This window comes from Polyodon spathula, chromosome 2, assembly GCF_017654505.1.
Source record: "Polyodon spathula isolate WHYD16114869_AA chromosome 2, ASM1765450v1, whole genome shotgun sequence".
NCBI lineage: Eukaryota > Metazoa > Chordata > Actinopteri > Acipenseriformes > Polyodontidae > Polyodon > Polyodon spathula.
This window is the reverse complement of record NC_054535.1, coordinates 47,090,037-47,112,420: the sequence shown is the minus strand read 5'-3', so window position 1 is coordinate 47,112,420 and position 22,384 is coordinate 47,090,037. Positions and strand designations below refer to the sequence as shown.

General features: G+C 37.4%; 1 protein-coding gene across 2 annotated transcripts in view; it reads left to right on the top strand.

Annotated features, from left to right (window-relative positions):
• The first annotated feature begins 400 nt into the window (after nucleotides 1–400).
• The window catches only part of hpgd (15-hydroxyprostaglandin dehydrogenase), a 37,144-nt gene continuing 15,160 nt past the window's right edge, over nucleotides 401–22,384 (top strand). Inside the window, exons 1-6 of one of the 2 annotated variants that reach the window (XM_041223572.1) lie at nucleotides 401–790; nucleotides 1,093–1,216; nucleotides 5,917–6,023; nucleotides 8,507–8,603; nucleotides 15,715–15,791; nucleotides 16,866–17,029. In XM_041223572.1, the coding sequence (XP_041079506.1) occupies nucleotides 698–790; nucleotides 1,093–1,216; nucleotides 5,917–6,023; nucleotides 8,507–8,603; nucleotides 15,715–15,791; nucleotides 16,866–17,029 (662 nt within the window). In that variant the 5' untranslated portion in view covers nucleotides 401–697. The remainder of the gene's footprint in view (nucleotides 791–1,092; nucleotides 1,217–5,916; nucleotides 6,024–8,506; nucleotides 8,604–15,714; nucleotides 15,792–16,865; nucleotides 17,030–22,384) is intronic. The other variant, XM_041223563.1, reaches the window with a different exon arrangement.

Sequence of the window (22,384 nt, the reverse complement as noted above, 5' to 3'; positions counted from 1 at the left end):
TAGTCTTATCATTCTACTAATTAATACAGTGAAATAGCTGTGTGCCTTCGTTTTATGTAGGTACTGTATTTACTTGAATTTAGGCCACTCACATTTCAGTTTACAAAATCTTATTTTGAAAGCTCAATGTTTATTATTATTATTATTATTATTATTATTATTATTATTATTATTATTATTATTATTATTATTATTATTTTTAACGAAGCCGTACTTCAGCTGCAGTACATATCAAATAACAAAATACAACAGTTGCTTTAAGAATCCCGAATGAAACAAACGCAAGCGCCCGAGGGAATATGCAAAGTACGACGTGTTATGATATGAACTACACCGGAAATCCACCAGCTTCTGTAAGTGTCAAAACTGGCCAATGTTAAGCAGTGAAAACAAAAGAAAACGGCAGACGAGTCCAAAAGAAATGTTAAACCTACAAAAAATGGTGTGTTCTCTGTACTAGGCATTGCTTTGGAGTATGAGAAAATACAGTTAACAACTGTTCCACTATAAGATTTGCATTTGCTACAGAAATCAATCAGTCCGATGTAGAACACAGAGAAAAAAAACAAAGCTTATGCAAATATTACACAGGGAGAATACAGAAGACAGGTGATCCTAGGTTTAGAAACCGCCCTCTCGGGGTTCAGTTAACAAAGTACAGTGACAGACTAAGACACAACAAGTGAACACAACGAACATGGCACTAGCTGGAAAAGTTGCTCTTGTGACTGGGGGAGCTCAAGGAATCGGAAGAGCAGTTGCCGAGGCTCTACTGCAAAATGCTGCAAAGGTAAACTTTAACTAGTTTACAGCTTAATGCACACCATACAAGTTATGTAATCGCTCTGCTGCTGAGAGGCAAACGTATTTATAAGAAAGTCTTGTTGAATATAAAAGTATAAAAGTAATTAATCACAGAGCTGTGCGTGTTTGTTGACTTGTTGCCTATGTCTTTTGTATCGCTTTATTACAGATTTTGATTTTACTAGTGCAAGATAATTTGCTGTAATAATAATAATAATAATAATAATAATAATAATAATATAATAATAATAATAATAATAATAATAATAAGGTCTATTTTGTTGTTAGATTTCTGTTGTAGATTTTAATCAGGAGGTTGGAGAACAGTGTGTTACCAGCTTGGACCAAGAGTTTGGAACTGACAACTGTTTGTTTATTCAGTGTGATGTTACTGATCGAGAGAAACTGCAAGGTAAGAACAATTAAGAACCTTTGATTGGATGTTGGAATGTTTGCTGTAATAATAATAATAATAATAATAATAATAATAATAATAATAATAATAATAATAATAATAATAAAGACGGGAACATTATACCGGTATATTGATACAATGTTTTTGTTCATGGAGTACAAAAAGCCCTCTTTTTTAGACTACGTCGCTAAAGTCATTTGCAAAGTCTGTTTCACATATATCACATGCTAACTTCCTTTGGTCTACCTATCAAACACAAGTAGTTTAATTCCGAGAACATACAGCATTTTCAATTAGTAGGTTCCATCTGATAAGGTCGTTTTACTAGTGATTAAAGTTTGACATACCCGATTTCAAAGATGTCATGTGCCAACACTAGAAAAGAATTACAACTCTGGTGAGAAATATGAGGAACTCGTTTAACTTGAAAGGAATTGATATGTACAACTTGTGTAATGTGTTATTTAGAAATTATTGAGTGCACACATATGCATGCATTATTTCTGAGTATAAATAAGTAGTAAATAAATGTAATTCTTGAAGGACGTGCCCCTTTGGCACTAGCCGGCAGGCAGGAGCGCCATTTCTGAGAAATTCTGGGGAGGGGGGTAAAGTTGTGTCATCACTGAACATTCTCTGTCCCAAATAACACCACGAATGAAAGGTGGGGGAAGCACGTATTTTAAAAGCACTGCTCTGGTTTATAACAAACTCGAAAATGTCGTTCCACTAAGTCGCATTTTATAGTAATAAAGTGTATAACGTTACGGTCGTCATTTTCACTGAAACTTGTGTTTTTATAGTGGGCAAAGGCTTTAGTGCTAACCGAATTGCTCTGCTGCTAGCTTTCGATATTAAGTAAACGCTTCACAGTTACATACTGTACATTAAACAACTGCGGTACAACACCATTTTTTAAGTCGTTTTACAGTAGCAGCTAGGGACATTAGACTACTCTCAGATAATTGAAAAAAAAAAAGTAATGCATGGGCTTTATAAAAGAACCAGGGGGAGGAACGCAGTTTAACTCTATTTTAGAGCGACCATCTGAACACATATCATCAGATTTGATACATTCTTACAACCGATACATTTCACTTCTTAAAAACCAATGAACTTAAACTGGTAAATAAGCACCACATTCCTGTGAATGTCGAATATGTAGAAATATGTGACAAAGTTTAAATAACATGTTTACGCAGGTAATCGCGAATAAACTGAAATACAAGGAGATAGCGTCTTGATTTCATCTTGGTAAATGTGTCAACACCAGCCTGTATTTGCAATACAGGCTTGCAATAACCAAAAGACCGCTAAATATCTCATCCACACCAGCCTATAAACGGCGGGTATGTTTTGACCCTTTTCATGCTCGAAAAGAAGAACCCTTATACGCTGATGTGTCCATCTGTTTGTCAGTTTATTCGTCTGTTATTCGTGTTAACACAACAGCTGACTTAATTGTGCACCATTTTCACCAAAACTTGTGTCACACACTTCTAGCCTCCTATAAACGTTTCAGAATGATTTTGGCTACAACTTTTGTTTGTACAGTAAACTATTCAGGACTGATTTTAAGGGTGGGAAGACAGAAAAACACAAAAAAGACATTGACACTGTAGTAGACATGTTCCCAGACTCACACATTGCAAAGTAGCCTACTCTGCAGAAAAGTAAAAAAAGTCACACTAATAGTGAAAGATAAGCGTTTCTAGTAGAATTTCAGGATCAACATTGCATTAGAAATTCCGATTGATTGATCATATGTGTTTATATACAGCAATAGTTTGTTCATTTAAAATAGAAAATAGTTGATCATGAAACGATACTGATAGTGGTATTATTGATCCGCCACATATGTGCAGTGTAATGAATAATGTTGCAATGCCACGTTGTTGTGTATTTTAGCTTTATTTTTGCATTTATTTATTTTTTATGATGAATTTATTGAATTTAGAGCTTTTTTTTTTTCTTGTTATAAAGTTGGTGTCATAGATCATCCTTTGACGACGAAGTCAATGTGCAGTACCAAACTCAGTTGTTGTGTGATGAAAGTAACAAAGCCAACTACAGTGAACCTGTTTACAAAATATTATGCTGCTGCCAAATCAGCCATAGTACAGTAAGAACCACAGGGGCCAAGTGAGGATTTGATTGTGAAGTACCTCATGGTTGTTTTTCTGTTTGACATTTTTCCTTTTTAAAAGCAATTAGAAGGAGAACCGTATAAAGTCAAATAGTTGTATGCCTTTGTCTTATATAATTCAATTGAATTGAGGCCACTAAGATTTCAGATTACAAAAGCTCCCTTATGTTGAAAATTCATGTTAACAGGCATGACTTATTCGCGTTCGTACCTTAAGCAGTCCAAACGCATTCAAGTATCACTTTAAGCCGTAATCGGCTAATACGCCTGTACAAAACATACCGGTGTAGGGGCCAGAAAGTGGTACGTTGTCAGAATGTGGTACGCATACCCGTTTAACACCAGAAAGTGGTACGTTGTCAGTGCTTCGATTGACTACTGCACAAATTACTGCGCACAAGACACACTGTAGTTCACGCAGAAAATCGTATATGTTTATAGTTTTAGATAATCCAGTGTATTACTCATCGGTTAGTCACTTACATTTGCTGAACTGTGAACAAAATTATATTAAAAGAAGTTTAATGGCCAAACACAGTATATCGTACACAGAATATCGTACACAGAATATCATGGTAGTTTCCTTGCTTTCGGAGCTAAAATCATTTGTGCATGCCCGGTACCACTTTTTAACACGCTCCGCAAATAACACCACACCGGTACTGCAGAAACTAGAGAGCGCTTAGAAGTCATTCAGGTTATGTTAGGTTATTTACAGTAAAACATATTATTTATTATATACAGGCAACATACAAAGCAGACTACTTCCCAAAGTAAAAATCCAGGGGGAGGCTAGTTAAGCGCCATTTGAGTTTCGTTTCCAGCATGTAAAACAGAAGCAACATGCATTCAGTATCATCACTGTCGTCAGTGTTAGTTGTTCATTCTTGGAAATGCCAAATGATAGCATGTGAGTTTGAAAAATAATTGCTTAATTACTACAGACCCCCATGTGGTGTTCCATGTCCAAAGTACTGTTAAATGTAAATTTTGTCCTGAGATACCTAGGTTTATGCAATACATTTTTTATGGTGAATTGTCTTAGTAGTGGTGGAATAATACAAGTATTTCTTTATTAAATTATTATTATTATTTTACAATATGTTTATGCCCCATTGTTTCCCTTTTGACTTTGTAAAATCTTTAAATCCCAAATCATCCATCACAGGAAGTTTAAAACACTGGTGAGTGACAATATGTTGGATATTAATTTATTTATTATTCAGCGTTCAACAAATAAGTTGTTGTTGCTATGAATATTTTAAGATGTGAATACACTCATTCACTTTCTTACCTTAAGCAGACCAAATCTTCACCTCTTAATAATCCGCGACAGTAATTATATTACTATACAGGCAATACACATTACAGTAGGCATCAACTTTTAAATCTTACTGGCTGTTGGGAATGGCACGGGTATGCCAATGCTACTTCTGTGCAACAGGCAAAATGACAATATGTTTATATCCACAATGTTATTACAGAGATGGATAGGATGCCATTTGTGCAAAAATTTGTGCAAAAAACAATTAATCAATTAATTCCTATAATTAATTCCAATATTAATAATAACCCGAAATTAAAACAGAACAAAATAAAAAAAAAACCTCTTAATTTATTTTACACTCCTAGCCTCCAATATATTGGGGCATTCAGAATAGAAAGTAGGAGACACTTTTTAACACAGAGAGTTGTGAGGGTTTGGAACCAACTCCCCAGTAATGCTGTTGAAGCTGACATCCTGGGATCCATCAAGAAGCTGCTTGATGAGATTGTGAACTCAATAAGCTACTAACAACTAAACGAGCAAGATGGGCCAAATGGCCTCCTCTCATTTGTAAACTTTCTTATGTTCTTATACACATTTCAGAATACATTACATTATAACCGTGTGCTTGTTATGGGAATGTAGTCAACTTTACTGGAAATTCAATTACTAGCCCAATGAAGAGTTTTCTTTTGTTCTGTTTTAATTTCTTCTTCTTCTTCTTCTTCTTCTTCTTCTTCTTCTTCTTCTTCTTCTTCTTCTTCTTCTTCTTCTTATTATTCTTCTTATTATTATTATTAGAGAAACAGTCTGTCAAAGGTCTTCTTCAAAAATAAATGACTCTAAATAAAATGAAAATGTCAGCAGGACACAAACATTTTCATCAGTGCAATAAGTAGGCCTACAGCTGAAAAAGGCAGAAGTCAAAATGTTTATTTTCTTGATTTAGCTTGTCGTTATAAATTGAAACAAAAGCCAAAAGGAGAACAATGAGTTACAATAATATTTGCTATTAGAAAGCCCACACTGATTAATAAACCTTGATTTGTCATTCATCCTTTGTGACAATGTGCCTCACTGTGTCTTGTTTACTAGGTCATGTCTAACTTAACTCGGTTTATGTATCACATGTATAGAGGTTGCTATATTTTTTTTTTTTTTTGTATACAATTCACGCTGTTGCCAAATATAAATACTGCTTTACTAACTTCATACTGGGATTTCAGCATGTGTAACAGCTTTGTATTTTTTACAGTAAGATTGTTTTTCATTAATTGCTTGCAGATGCCTTCAAGAGAACCGTTGAACGCTTTGGAAAGCTGGACATTGTTATTAACAATGCTGGCATCAATAATGAGAAAAATTGGGAGAAGACAATTGAAGTTAATTTGGTAAACATTTCATTTGATTACAATGGGGTGGGGGTGGGGGGTGGGGGCTGGGTATTTCCCTATAATAGCAATATGTGCTCTGAAGAGTGGTCTTTTAAGTGTGAGCTCTGGAAATGATTGAGGGCAAAATATTAGTGGTTACACATTTTATTTTAATGTCTGGTTGGTTCTTATTGCAGTTATTCAAACAATGTGTTTTTTTTCCCACTTTTGACATACTGTAGTCTATGTTAAGGTGGTTTTAAAAACCAGCAACATCTAGTGAAGAACTACTGTGAACACATTTCCTTTTGTATTCTTGACATACACAATATCTGTTCAATAGATAGTACTCATGTACAGAACTTTAGTTGATCTATTCTGTGTTAGACCAAAGTGAAAGCAAATCTGACAACTAAAACTAAGGAGCAGTTGTAGTACTCAGGTTAAAGCACCTTAACACAGACTAATGACAATGTTAAAAAAGTGAATAAAACACAACATAGTAGTATTCAAGTATTCACAAAAATAGCACTCAGAATGATTGCATACCTCATAAAAAAGTAAGGGCACAGTATACAGTGACTCTCAAAAGTATTCACCCCCTTGGATTTTTCCACATTTTATTGTGTTACAACATGGAATCAAAATGAATTTAATTATTAGTTTTTGCCACTGATCAACACAAAAAAGTCCATAATGTCAAAGTGAAAAATAAAATCTACAGTGTTCTAAATTAATTACAAATATAAAACAGAAAATAATTAATTGCATAAGTATTCACTCTCTTTGCTATGACACACCTAAATAAGCTCTGATGCAACCAATTGAAGTCACATAATTAGTTGAATGAAGTCCACCTGTGTGCAATTAAGATGTTTCACATGATTTCAGGTTAAATACACCTGTCTCTGGGAGGTCCCACAGTTGGTTAGTACATTTCCTAACAAAAACTACATCAGGAAGACGAAGGAACGTTCAAGGCAAATCCGGAATAAGGTTCTTCAAAAGCACCAATCAGGGGTAGGATATAAGAAAATTTCCAAGGCATTGAATATCCCCCAGAGCACAGTAAAGTCCATTATTAAGAAATGGAGAGAATATGACTCAACTGTGAATCTGTCTAGAACAGGCCATCCTCAAAAACTGAGTATCCGGGTGAGAAGGGCACTAGTCAGGGAGGCCACCAAGAGGCCTATGGCAACTCTATTGGAATTATAGTCTTCCATGGCTGAGCTGGTAGACACTGTGCATATGGCAACAATAGCCCGAGTGCTTCACAAAACTGGCCTTTATGGGAGAGTGGCAAAAAGAAAGCCATTGTTGAAAAAAACTCACATCATAGCTTGGCTAGAGTTTGCAGAAGTGGGAGTCTCTGAGACCAAGTGGAAGAAGATTCTATGGTCTGATGAGACCACAATAGAGCTTTTTGGCCTCAACGCTAAGCGCTATGTTTGGCGCAAGCCTAACACCACACATCATCCTGAGAACACCATCCCTACCGTGAAGCATGATGGTGGCAGCATCATGCTATGGGGATTCTTCTCTGCATCAGGGCCTGGAAAGCTCGTGAAGATACAGGGCAAAATGGATGCAGCAAAGTACAGAGAAATCCTGGAGGAAAACCTGCTGAAGTCTGCAAGAGACCCAGGACTTGGGAGGATTCATCTTCCAGCAGGACAATGGCCCCAAACATACAGCCAAAGTCACACTGAAGTGGCTTAAAAACAAAAAGGTCACTTTCCTGGAGTGGCCCAGTCAAAGCCCGGACCTCAATCTAATTGAGAATATGTGGAAAGAGTTGAAAATTGCTGTTCACCAAAGGTCCCCATCCAACCTGACGGAGGTTGAGCAATTTTCCAAAGAAGAATGAACAAAAATTGCAGTGTCCAGATGTGCAAAGCTGGTAGAGACTTATCCAAATAGACTCATGGCTGTAATTGCTGCCAAAGGTGCCTCTACCAAATATTGGCTCAAGGGGGTGAATACTTATGTAATCAATTATTTTCTGTTTTGTATTTGTAAATAATTTAGAACAATTTCTAGATTTTATTTTTCACTTTGATATTATGGACTTTTTTGTGTTGATCAGTGGCAAAAACTCCTAATTAAATCAATTTTGATTCCAAAGTATAATACAATTTTAACCTATTCACTTCAAATGTAAACTGGATTTATGTTCAAAGAACATATAGATAAGTGATAATATTGATGTGTTCAGGATCTATCTCGTCACAGATGACAGACATCAGAAAGTTGACACATGATTGGATCATTAAAATGTGAACATTTAATGTGAACATTGCTTTTCACAGAAAGTCTACAATACTAGCACTACTTTCTGGAATGGAGGATACAGTATTATCAGAAAACATTGAACTAGAAGCATTAACTTAGTTTACTGTACATGAGTGATTTGATACGCATATTACTAAAAAGTGATGAATTTTATGAATGACTGTCATTTTTAAAAATAATTTTATATTTGTTTCATATTTTAATAGACTTCCGTGGTAAAAGGGACATACCTTGGTCTAGAACACATGAGCAAAGAGCATGGCAAGCAAGGAGGTGTGATCATTAATGTTTCATCAATGGCAGGTAAATTGGGTGAATTGCAATACAAGTGTCAAAAGTGTTATGTTTGTTCAAGTACGTAGTTGATAGTGTTTCCAGAGAACTTCAAATACCATTGAGAAGAAATGGAAAATTCTTAGAGAAATAAGTCTACATTCTTTTGAATCTGACACTTCAAACAGAATTATCTAGTGATTGAAAAATAAAACTTCTCACTAGTCAATGCTTTGGGTTTTTTGTGAAGAAAAACTTAGCAGAAAAAAATTGGGGTTTACTATTTTTGTTGAACTAAAAATCTTGATGTGAAATCACACTCTTCTCAAAAAGCGTGTTTCCCACTTTTGTTCCCTATTTAGTAATTGTGTGGTCTTGAATAATAACAGAGCACTTACTACCAGCCACTAGCAAAGTCTGTCTAAACTGCTACCATGACCCCGTTCACACCACTGTGCTGGCCCAGGGCCACCTCAGGGCCGTTGCATATTTAGGGCTGCAGCCCCATTCACAATTGTGGTTTAAGGCGCCTTTACGCATTCACATATGTGACTGAAAAGCAGGCCTATTTGTTCAGTGCAGCACAGTAGCAATGTTATGGTATATATTAAAAAAAATATATATTTGCTAGTGAGTGCTCACAAGTATAAATATTTATTTTCGTAATGGATACTTCACTCGGATGACTTAACAGGTTGTACAGAAAATGACTGACATTCACAAGATAAGTTCACGACTGACAACCTAATACTACTGCTCCCTCATAATGAAAATATGGCATTAAATAATAATTAATTATTCAATAACCAGTTACACCTGGTATCATTTTATACAAAAATAAACTATTATTTAACATTCATTCCATTTACAATAAACATTAATATAATTTACATGACACACGTTTCTTCTCAGTTATACGTATTCGTTTAACCTGCATGAATACCATCTTTGTTTACAAACACGATCGTTAAACTATTATGTTGTTTACTCGTTATTATTATCATTGTCATTATTATTCTCTAGTCCTTAACCATTACAATTAAAGACTGAACATCAGCATTACCCCTGCACTTGAAATGTTACTGAACATATGGCCCTAAAACAAAACCGTTATTCCACATGTAACTATGGCAACTTCATTAAGAGAAGTGCCCCAACGTAAATACAGCAATACACCGTCATATATCAAATAAACTTTTCTCTACAACATGCGCAATACATTATAAACTACTGCTCTATCGCCAGTAGAGTAACATTAACAGTAATCACAATAACAAGCCTTCAGATAATTGCCAGTAAATAAATACCAATTTTACACTTTCACATTTCTAAGTCTAAAGTTACAAGCGTTCAATTTCAAGGTCCACTTAATTAACCATTATTACAACTGTCAATTTAAAAAATGAAGTTTTATTATGTTTACAAGGCAAGCACGTGTTTTATTTTTTAAAAAAATATAATAATAAATATATATATATATATATAATAGATATATATATATAATATATATATTTATATACATAGTTCAATTCAGAGTCAGACATCATCATCTGGATGGCTATTGAAAATAGAGCTTCATCATTCTCCAGCCAGATTGTTGTGAGACGGCGGCGTTGAGTACAGAAAAGTATCCCAATTTTGCTGTTTACGTTTCTGTTCATTCAGTTTATGTTTAGCGCTTCCCATGTGTTCTACAATGGTCTGCCGATGAGTGTAATCTACAGCCTTGCTGCATGAAGTACAAAACAGCACATTACCATCTACGTGAAATTCGCCCTTGCCAAACTCATTGATCCGATCTATAGGGGTGATTGTTATTGTTTTCGGCATCTTTGAACAGCTCTGGATACTGACTGCAGTAAACTGAAGCTTCACTCAACACTGAACTTGAATACCAGAAGAGGTTTTATTAGACAGGAATGTTTACTTAAATGTAAAGCAACGTTGCCTGTGTTAATGTTTATATATGGTATGTGTATTGATTTAGTTACTATCAAAAAAAACAAAAAACAAAAAAAAGCTGTGCATGTTTTTTGCCCCACGCCAAATGTAAAACAAAAAAGTCTCAGACATTATAGAAAATCCCAGTTTGTCCGTGTTATCATAGAAAATTTAATTGGTAATGTGACATGAAAATCTGGCCTATCGGCCTATACTGCTTTGCGTGCATATATATATATATATATATATATATATATATATATATATATATATATATATATATATATATATATGTAAAGGCCGGCCTTGGTCCCGGATTGTAGGCCCTGGGCTACATCGAAAAGGTGGCCTAAATGTAGGCCGGCCCTGGGCTGCCTTTTCTTTTTTGGAGCATTCATATATGAGAAAAGGCTGCCCTGAAGCCACCTATGTCCTATGTGACTAAAATTGAGTTAAAGCAGGAACATGCTGTTTTTACTGATTATATTATATTACAGAGTTACGGATTGCGTAAGTCTACACAAAAGTCTGCCTACATTTTTTGCACAGCCCCTGTAGACTCTTTTACTAAGTAGATGCTGTCTAACTGATCGATTAGAGGCACTACACTATCTGTTTTCCATCAACCATTTTGTTTAACAATGTTGAGGTGCTGTGAATGCAAGACGCTGTTGTATCAGCAGAGCGGGAGTAAAAAATAAATAAATAATGAAGTTTCGGATTACAGTTATTTTTCAAGGTCTGTGTCAGAGAGGGTGGATAATGTGCAGAAGGATCGTTTTGTGTTTTTCTGTAGCATTTACAATCTGCTAAAAAGACATTATTTGAAGGGACAGGGTGAGTGAGTGTAAAGATATCAGTTGTTTTTATGGTATTTTCTTTCCGTTTTGCTATCTTCCAGTTCATTTAATTGTTCTTCATCCAAATAGGCATGTCTACTTACTACTTTTGGGATTTTTGGCTGGTAATTGATCACTCAGTTTTATAGTTACTGTACATCTGTAACTATAAATAAAATCTAAGAAATGATAACATTAATTCACGTTTATTCATGCTTTTTATAACCTATTCACTGATCGCTTACTAGGGCTTTAGTAGAGTAATATAAAAGGGGTTTGATTTGAGGAACGGGGGTGCTTGTGTAACAAGGAATTAGAGACATAAAACTGGACAGCTTGAGAAGAAAATAGCTGGACAAGACATATTTGTAAAACACGCTGAACTCTCATATCTCACCGGGTCAGGCCGCATACGCAGCGCTGAGCGGCTAGAGAATGAGAGACAGAACAAATAAAGACAGCTCTCAGTCCAGGTCGTTAGCCATGGCGGCATCTCTTAGCTGCTGGTCGAACAAGGAGAATGAGAAGACAAACATAAAAGATACTCTCAATGAGAGACATAAAAGACACAGGGATAGATTCATCACTACTGGGTTCAGCAACCCCAGGAAGCGTGGCTGACAGCTAGGCATCGTGGGGAGTTAGGATAAAATGTCTCGGTCTGTGTTGGAGAACCCCCCCCCCCCCCCCCCCCCCCCCCCCCCCCCCCGGTGGGGCCCGGCTTGGCAGGTGGGGACTTGACCAGCCAGAAAGGGCAGAAAGGTGCTTGGACCTGAAAAGAAACTAGGGAGATGGGATAGCAAGATTGTGGCCTTGGTGAGGCTAGCGCATGAGCTGTGACAGAATAGTTGTGGCCGGGAGTCCCCTCTAGCGAGGAACCACCGGGGACGGCAGTGACTTGGACAGGAGGCCGACCTAGTCAATCGGAGGAGTAAAACTCCCCCCCCCCGAGGGATCCCTGTGCAGATGGAGTGGTATTAGAAATAAGAGGAAGTGGAGGAGGAGGATAAAAACAAACACAGATGGATGGTTGAAGCAGTGCTGAGTGTATAAATAACAAAGGGATTGACAAGTAAACTGACCCCCACCCCACCTGGAAGTAGTTTGCGTGGCTAATCCCACCCCCGCTGAATGCTGCCAGGGAGGCTAGAGAAGCTGAATGCAGCTATAACACCTGGAAACTCCACTAGGGAGCGCCCTCTACAACGTCCACCGAATTACACCTAAAGGTTAACATTTATTTACAGGTAATTTTCACTGCTCCATGTGAAAACTTTAATGCAAGTAATGCCTCAATGATACCAGAAAGATTTCAGCCCAGAAAATTAGATTTAAATAGTGCACCTATCAGTAGTTGAAGCCTGGTTTCCAAATGAACTAATTATTGCCCACTTTATCGTGCACACTATAATTATCACCCTTTAGAAAATACAGTGTGAATAAAGCTCATCGCATTAAGCGGCGTGCCTCATTTAAGTACATTATTATACATTACAATACAAATCACATATTCATTCTAATTACCATAGTGTGGCACAATAAAATCAGGGTGCACTATAATGTGACACTGTTTAGAGCAATAATGAATAAAATTGCAATATTAAATACAGAAATCATGAACGTGCACACTAATTGCAATTATGGTGCACCATAATGTTTACTGCCCTTTCATAAATGAGGTCCTTAGTCTTCACAGATTGTATAAAGATTGTCTGACATAGCAGTTTTGCTCCACTGAAGGTATTCTTTGATTCAAATTGCTGTTACATAATAATGTGTGATTGATAAGATAATACACACTATTTGTTAGATGATCAGTCTTCAGCTAGACTTAAGCTAGTGGTTGCTTTAAACTTTTGTAAGAAATCTAACACCCACCCACAGCCTTTCACTGTACTTTTAGACCATTTGACTTCAGAGACAGCTTGAATCCATCAAAAAAATGTCCTGGGGTCCCTGCCAGTTCTTTCAGAACATTTTAGCTGAGTGAAAACTTATGAATCAATGCGTCAAAACAGCAGGCATATTGAAACAATTCAAATAGAAATGTGAGTTTTTGTGAACATAAACAAAGCCTGCATGGGACCATGGTCATCTTAGATCGAATGGTTTGTAAACATAAAGTAAAATGCCCAGGAGTTAAAACAATATGGCAGTGAAATGGTTCAATTCTACTGGACACCACATGTAATGGAACACATGTAATGGAACACATAGAGCATCTTAGAATACACTATTTGAATGTGAGTGTACTTCATTAATACAGCTGGAGATTAAAACCAATCACCCCAGAGAAGCAATGCTCAGGAGTAATCCCAGAATAACCATGGTAGGTGGTTGATGTAATCCGGGGTGATTCCCCGGTGCTTTAAGTTGTCCAGTAAAATGTAGTTGTGGCTTATGACAACATGTCTGACTTATTACATTTCAAAACACAGTTTATTCACTCATTACACTATGTAACACAATTTTTGTTCCTGTGTAGTAAGTGTTATTTTCTAATTGCTTATGCCTCAAAAGTATAAGAAATGACTATTATTCCCCACAAACTTTGCTTTTGTGACAAGGACAGTGATATTTCAAAATATCACTATTTCCAATGGGAAAACAGACAAATGTGTGTCTTTTCGTTCACATAAAGTCAGAAAAAAACAACATATGAATCCAAATTAACATGTATTTATACTAAAGTAATACAAAAATGACTACAAAAGATTTAGAATTGAGTAGTTTTTCGAGATTTACGATTATACTGTATTTACTTTTGTAGTCATTTTTGTATTACTTTAGTATAAATACATGTTAATTTGGATTCATATGTTGTTTTTTTCTGACTTTATGTGAACGAAAAGACACACATTTGCCCGTTTTCCCATTGGAAATAGTGATATTTTGAAATATCACTGTCCTTGTCACAAAAGCAAAGTTTGTGGGGAATAATAGCCATTTTCTATACTTTTGAGGCATAAGCAATTAGGAAATAACACTTACTACCCAGGAACAATATATATATATATATATATATATATATATATATATATATATATATATATATATATATATATATATATATATTATTTACACGGTGTTATCAGTTCCATTAAATGTAACCTGGCTGGAGCTTAATTTTACTGATTATCAACAAGTTCTATTCAGCCCTTTCAAGCCTTTCAATCAATTCACAGGGATAGGTCTATCATCAACAACAACTTTCACTGCCTCTCACCTGGGAAAAGTTTCGCTTGAATTTCCACAGAATACTACACCAATCTGTCAGTGAGCTTTACCTATCTTATTTTTTTTTTTACCACAAATTAATTTACATTTATATGCATGAATAAACTAAAGACATTGGTGCAATGCTATGTTGAGAAACAAAGTCTTGTAAGCAAGTAGCTTAAACAATAGGCATAGTAATGTTAAACCCCTGCATATTTATAGTTGGTATATAGTCGGCATACAAAGTGTGACTTATGAAGCACAATACTTGCAATTAAACCTTTAATACACCTTAAGGGTGTTCAGGGTCTGTATATTTAATGATACAAAGGTGATAGTGAAATGAATACATATGTACTGTATGCCTCAGGATATAATCAAGTCAAGTGAGCAAGCTGATAACATTCCCTACATATTAAATGTTTGGACCTTATTCATATGGCATCATCTTACTAAGTAGTACATTATAGTCCCAACTTCAAGAACATTTAATCAAAGAGGTAAAACTTCAAACAACCTAGGAGGTCGATTTGATCAAGTTGTACCCCTTCAAGATAACTCACAACTATATTTTTTTGGAGAATTTTACAGCATTGTGAAAACAACTTGGGTTTCATCAATCACCTATTATTGGGTCTAACTCTGGGATCCCCAATCCTGTAAAGTGCTCAAGGAAAATCCATCTGTGGCTTATCCCGACAGGTTAAAGGTTGAGAATGTAGCGAAACGTTGTACATTATAGTTGTATATTCTCGTACAGAATGTAACACTAATGGTAAAGTATACTGATGCTATAAACATGTAGATTGAGGGTTGGGGGGCTGCACAGCAGTCAATAAATGGAATAGAAATATTCTTAAGGATGTTAGGAGTGGTAGGTTTGGTTTGAATCAAAGTCATATTAGCTTTCCTTGTGCACAAGACTTCAGGATATCTGAGACTTAGTTCATGTTTAATGTTTTCACCACGTGTTGCATAATTGTCCAAACAAACAGTACTTCTCTCCCGACACCTACAATTACTTGTTTCACTGTAATTTAAGAACCATATAGTTTAAGTGATTTGATATGTAACTAACAATGTGCATGCTGTATTAAACTCAGTGTTTTGGTAATATATATGTTTGCTTTCTTTCATTTTAGCATTTTTGCATTCCCCACACCAACCAGTATACACAGCCACAAAATATGGTGTTGTTGGATTTACAAGAGCCATAGCTGTGAGTACATATTCCAAACTTGCTTTACAAGATAGCCTTATCCTGTCTGTATTGCACATGAACTCAAAGTCCAAGTTCTATAGATAACTTACTGCATGTGAAGATTTTTTTTTTTTAAAACTGTTTGTATTTGTCAGTAATTTAACTTTGCATTCTGGAGATCAGACTTGAATACTGTCAATGTGTTCTTGTTTTAATAAAACATTAGCAAGTGACATTTTCATTACTGTGGGTAAAAAATATATATGGTTCACTAGCCCTACTGGTAATCTCCAAGAATGCATACATTGATAGTAAATATTTTATTTAATACCAAAGTTCATGTTCAGATATGCGCCGATCAAATAGTAAACAAAGGCAATGTCTGTTGTTACTGATTAACCTATACAGTATGTCGGTAGCAACAACAGACTTTTGTTACTACAACACTGCAATTGATATTCTATTTCCATTAACTTACACACAACACTACTCTGCTGAATTGTTTCTGTGACTTTAGTGCTTTCTTTAATGAATACATTTATCAGGGCATCAGTGTCATTTCTGATTGACCCCCCCCCCCTCCTCCTCCTGCCTCCCTGTCTTTTTTTGACAGGTGGTTAAGCACATAAAACTTACAAAATGTTAGTCAGTGAATCAGCTTGTTTTAGTATTGACCAGCACAACCACAATTTCCTATATAAAATACTCAGCACTTAAGAGATGTGCAGAATTTTGCATTAGAATTAATGAAAGAAGTAAACTAGAATCACTTCAAAGTTGAACACTGAACCTAACATAAGTTGGAGAATGAGCCAATCAATTGAGTAGGATTACTTTACAGTTCATTTGTGTTATTCTTACTAAATGATCGTAAGTGACATTGCTTCTGGGTAATCAAAGCTCAAAGGCAGCTACAGTGATCTGAGTTTACAGTTTTACAGTGCAATTAGCTATGTCATGAAAAGATTATCTTCTCTCTACTCCCTAATTTTACTAACCCTGTGCTATCTCTAATATAATTTCCCAAACACAGAATATCTGCCAATCAGGTGTACACTTTTTGATTTATTTGTTTGTGTTTATTTATTGCAGGAAGCATCCGAGATAGAAAACTATGGGGTGCGGATAAATGTGCTTTGTCCTGCTTTTGTGGATACACCACTCCTCCAGTCAATTGATCAGGAAGAAAAGATGGGGAAATTTTACAAACACAAGGATGAGATAAAACAAAGAATGGATATTTATGGGATATTACAGTAAGTAATCGATTAGAATATATGAACCCTATTACCTGTGTTATGTATTACTGTTGTTGGATTCTTTAACAGTAGGTAAGAATAGGTGTAATTTCCCACATTTATAGACTTTCTGGAATGCAAGTTTAACTTTTTTGTCTTTAATTAGTGATATCAAATATAAAAATGTTAGCCTTGTTTGTCGGGATGCTTTGTTAGGTATTTTAAAATTGCATAATATTTCACTTTTCATCCAAAATGCTGTATTGAGCCTGATTCTAAAAGCTTTATCCCTTGAATTAATTAAATGTTTTTTTTTTTTTTTTTTTTTTTTTTTTTAAATATATAAATAAAATGAGGTTTGATATGCATTAAACTGTTTCAGATTGGTGTTAAATAACCTAACAACAGTCAGAAGAGTTTGATGAATACCAGCTGCATTGATCAGGATGCCTGTAGTTTAGTAATCACTGTCTGTAGAATCGCCATCAAAACCCTTTCATTCAGACTACTCAAACCCAATGGATCATGTAAAGGGCTTTTTGATATCGGTGCTCAAAAAATGTCTATGAGATTCAGAATACAATATCAAAGTCTCATTTGTTATATTATTGTTATTATTCTCTGGAAAATATTCAGAACAGGTGTGAAATTTCCCTGTTATTGACCGGTACTTAGTACCGGGACTTATTTTAATGGCAATTCTGGGTACCGGAACTTATTTTATCTGCTTTTTATCCAACACATATGCATTCTGTTCACTCTTTCACAATCCATTAGCGCAACATTTCTCAAATGCGGCCACCAGTGAGATTTTGTGCGGCCAAAGCAGCCCCCCAGTAGCCACCAGTAACTCCTCTCTTTATCACCCTTTATCAGCACCGCTGTACAGCTTTCATTCAGCACAGTCCATGCTGCTTGCATTTGATTCCACATGCTGCTTCTGTTTCTCTTAGCTGCTATTGGCCAGCATTAACATAGTCACTGCATGTTGATTAGCTGAGCTTCATTCTGGTCCTATTTCATTTCGGTATGGCATCACAAATCTCTGCCCATTTCACTTTGTGTCAGTGTTCACTAGTTGATCAACGAGAGAAGACTTTAGCAGTGCGATGTAAAAAGCGGTGTGAAGTAATTATTATTTTTAATGTGGCGGACAAACTCTAAATATTTGGCGACCATTGATACACTTCAATTTGAAGGCACAAATCCATGTCAGTGTCCGTGTGGCAAAGTCCCCGCCCCCCCCCCCCCCCCCCCCCCCCCCCCCCCCCCCCCCCCCCCCCCCCCCCCCCCCCCCCCCGTGTGTATTTTGTGTTGTATGTTGTGTGTTCGGTGAGTGGAGAATGGGATTGGAGACAGAGGTAATAATAAAATAATAACGTAAAGTAAATCATAAATTCATCTCACTGTGTTTGTCTGTGTAGTTTGTTTTTATTTTTCTCTTTGTTTTGGCTGCCAGTGCCGTGCCCTGTTTTATTTTATAATAATATACCGTGCAGCAGCGCATCCATTTATCATTTCCTCTCGCAGTACTGTGTGTTTCTTCTGGTCTGACGTCCCCACTACAGTCGTCTTTGTGGTGTCAGAACCGGGACAACAGCGCCTCCAGAACTCAGGCCAGGAGGAGTACTGCAGAGGAAAAATCTGTATTGAAGGGCAATGGCAGAAAACGCCATCAGGCTGAGGGACTGGATACAGGACAATGCTGGGCTGGAGGCCCAGTCCATGCCCATAGCCATCCGGGTCCTGTGGCTGATGGATAGGGAGCGATGGGATGCGTATGAGAGGGATCACATGCCAAACTCCCTGGAGGAAGGGATGGAGTTGGTCCTCTGTTACCTGGAGAGAGCTATAAATAGAACAGCAGTCCAGGTAGCAGGGTCTCCAGCGCCCAGCTGAGGGGACCGCGAGAGTCCAGCGCCTAGACGGGGGGACCGTGGGGATCCAAAGCCCAAGAGGAAGCTGTTCCCACTTCCACCAGCAGAGGGTGAGTGCCTCCTTGTATCACTTCCCCTACCATCACCTCCTGGAGGAGAGGAACAGGTGCTTCCTCTGCCTCCATCACCTTCCCCTACAAGTGAGGGAGAGCTGCACCAGTCCCCTGCAAGTGTGGGAGAGCCACACCAGTCCCCTGTAATAAGGATAGACTCCTTCGCCGCTAGGAGACTACATGCCGCTCCCACCTCCGCCGCCAGGAGACTACATGCCACTCCCACCTCCGCTGCCAGGAGACTACACGCCTCCACCACCTCCATCGGCAGGAGCAGAGCAGCAGGAGCTGTCTCGGCCTCTGCCACATTGACTGGCAGGAGACTACATGCCTCCGCCACCTCCATCGGCAGGAGCAGAGCAGCAGGAGCTGCCTCTGCCTCCTCCACCACCAGGAGCAGAGCAGCAGGAGCTGCCTCTGCCTCCGCCACCTCCACTAGCAGAGGGTGAATGCCTGCTGGGTCCCCGTCCACCAGCAGAGGGTGAATGCCTGCTGGTATCACTTCCCCCACTAGCAGAGGATGAATGCATGCTGGTATCACTTCCCCCACTATCAGGGGGAGAGGAGCAGGAGCTGCCTCTCCCTGCACCAGAAGGACCAGGAATAGATGCTGGTGGTCCTCAGCAGCCCTTGCATAGGCTGCTGAGGAAAGCACGGGGAAGAACCGCCCAGCCGCAGTGGCCGAGAAGAGGGTCAACACCCACACCCCAGCTTGCCTGACTCCCTGCCTCGCTTCACCCAAGGATGCCTGCCTCGCTTTGCCCAAGGATTCCTGCCTCGCTTCGCCCAAGATGTATATATATATATATATATATATATATATATATATATATATAATATATATATATATATATATATATATATATATATATATATATATACACGTATATCTTTCAAATAGTGGGTAACCTTTTCTTTTGTGGGAAAGTGTAAAAGCCCGAAAATCGGGATCTTTTATATATATATATATATATATATATATATATATATATATATATATATATATATATATATATATATATATATATATATTTATTTATTTATTTTCATTTATCTACACATCCTACCCCACAACTTCCAAGTGAAAAAAGAATAAACATATTCAGAATCAACTATTTATATTACATAATTGTTGATAATCTGCCAGTGCTAACTGTTTATTAAAGCAGTTTATTGCCTAGTGTCAATATTGAAAGTGCTATTGCTCTTTAATGTCACTCAGTTGCCAATAGTGAAAAAAAAAAGTTATATATATATAGCACACCCATATCCCGCTCTATAGCAGGGGTGGTCAAACTTCCTCTCACCCTACGAGCCGCATCCCAACATTTTCATATGGCTGAGTGTCGCAAGACACATACGTTAAAACATTAAGAGGTAGATGCACTAAGATGGGCAAACATTCCGTAATCTGCATTTTCATTACAATAGTTCACAAAGTGCACATTTTGTCAATGTAAGAAATATGTTAATGAAGAGAGCCGCAATATGCTAATTTATGTCTAATTTGTATCATCTTGGCGAGATTTCTAACAATAGTTGTGCAACATTTTTTTAAATAAAATAGCGGCATTTGAGTTGTGGTCTGCTACAGCAGAGGGTGCCCAAAGGATAATGTCTATGCATGCCAGGGTGCAAGGATCAAAACTGTATGACTTCAAGGCGTGGGTAAATAGACTATTCACCTTAAAAAGCTGTACAATTGACAAAAATAAATAAAATTTGGCATGGAAACATGTCCAGAACTTGTACATTATGCTTATGAGACTACAGCACTAAAAATCCTGTTTGTGACATAACCTAGTGCAACTTTATATGTAAAGACCATACCACCAAACAATTCTTTATTATCTGAGAGCTGCTGGAAGTAGCCATGGCAATGTTTTCTGACCAAGTAGGAAAAAATATGCATACAGTAGGAGGGGTTTATAGACATTTGTTCAAAAAACAGTAGCTTGCTGCAAGACATAACGCAGTTGAAGGTGGAACCCCAATAACAACAACATACACATAACCACATTCTACTGGTGAGAGCCTTGTACTGTCCCTGTGGATTTCGGATTCAGGTATTTTATTCAGGTTGATTTGGTAATTGGTAATTGGTTAAGTGTTCATTATCCCCTGCACCTGGCTGTCATTGTAAATTAGAGCCAGGTGCAGGGTATTTAAAGAAAGGGGGGAGGGTTCTATGGTTTTACTATTTATAGGTATGTGTTTGGGTAAAATGAACATTTTTGTTTTATTCTATAAACTACTGACAACATTTCTCCCAAATTCCAAATAAAAATATTGTCATTTAGAGCATTTATTTGCAGAAAATGACAACTGGTCAAAATAACAAAAAAGATGCAGTGTTGTCAGACCTCGAATAATGCAAAGAAAATAAGTTCATATTCATTTTTAAACAACACAATACTAATGTTTTAACTTAGGAAGAGTTCAGAAATCAATATTTGGTGGAATAACCCTGATTTTCAAGCACAGCTTTCATGCATTTTGGCATGCTCTCCACCAGTCTTTCACATTGATGTTGGGTGACTTTATGCCACTCCTGGCGCAAAAATTCAAGCAGCTCGGCTTTGTTTGATGGCTAGTGACCATCCGTCTTCCTCTTGATCACATTCTAGAGGTTTTCAATGGGGTTCAGGTCTGGAGATTGGGCTGGCCATGACAGGGTCTTGATCTGGTGGTCCTCCAGCCACACCTTGATTGACCTGGCTGTGTGGCATGGAGCATTGTCCTGCTGGAAAAACCAATCCTCAGAGTTGGGGAACATTGTCAGGGCAGAAGGAAGCAAGTTTTCTTCCAGGACAACCTTGTACTTGGCTTGATTCATGCGTCCTTCACAAAGACAAATCTGCCCTGACAACTTTGCAAGAGCCACAGGCTTTTATGGCCAAGGCTGGTCAAAGTGTGCATGTGACAACAATATCCCAAGAACTCCACAAATCTGGCGTGTATAGTAGGATGGCAAGAAGGAAGCCATTACTCAAGAAAGCCCACCTTGAATCCCATTTAAAGTTTGCAAAACACTCAGGAGATTCTGTAGCCATGTGGCCAAAAGTTTTGTCGTCTGATGAAACTAAAATTGAACTTTTTGGCCTAAATGCAAAGCGTTATGTTTGGCGCAAACCCAACACAGCACATTACCCAAAGAACACCATTCCTACTGTGTAGCATGGTGGTGGCAGCATCATGTTGTGGGGATGTTTCTCATCGGCAAGGACTGGGGCGCTTGTCAGGAAGGAAAATGAATGGAGCAAAGTACAGAGAAGTCCTTGAGGAAAACCTGCTGCACTCTACAAGAAAGCTGAAACTGGGATGGAAGTTCACCTTTCAGCATGACAATGACCTAAAGCACACAGCCAAAGCTACACTGGAGT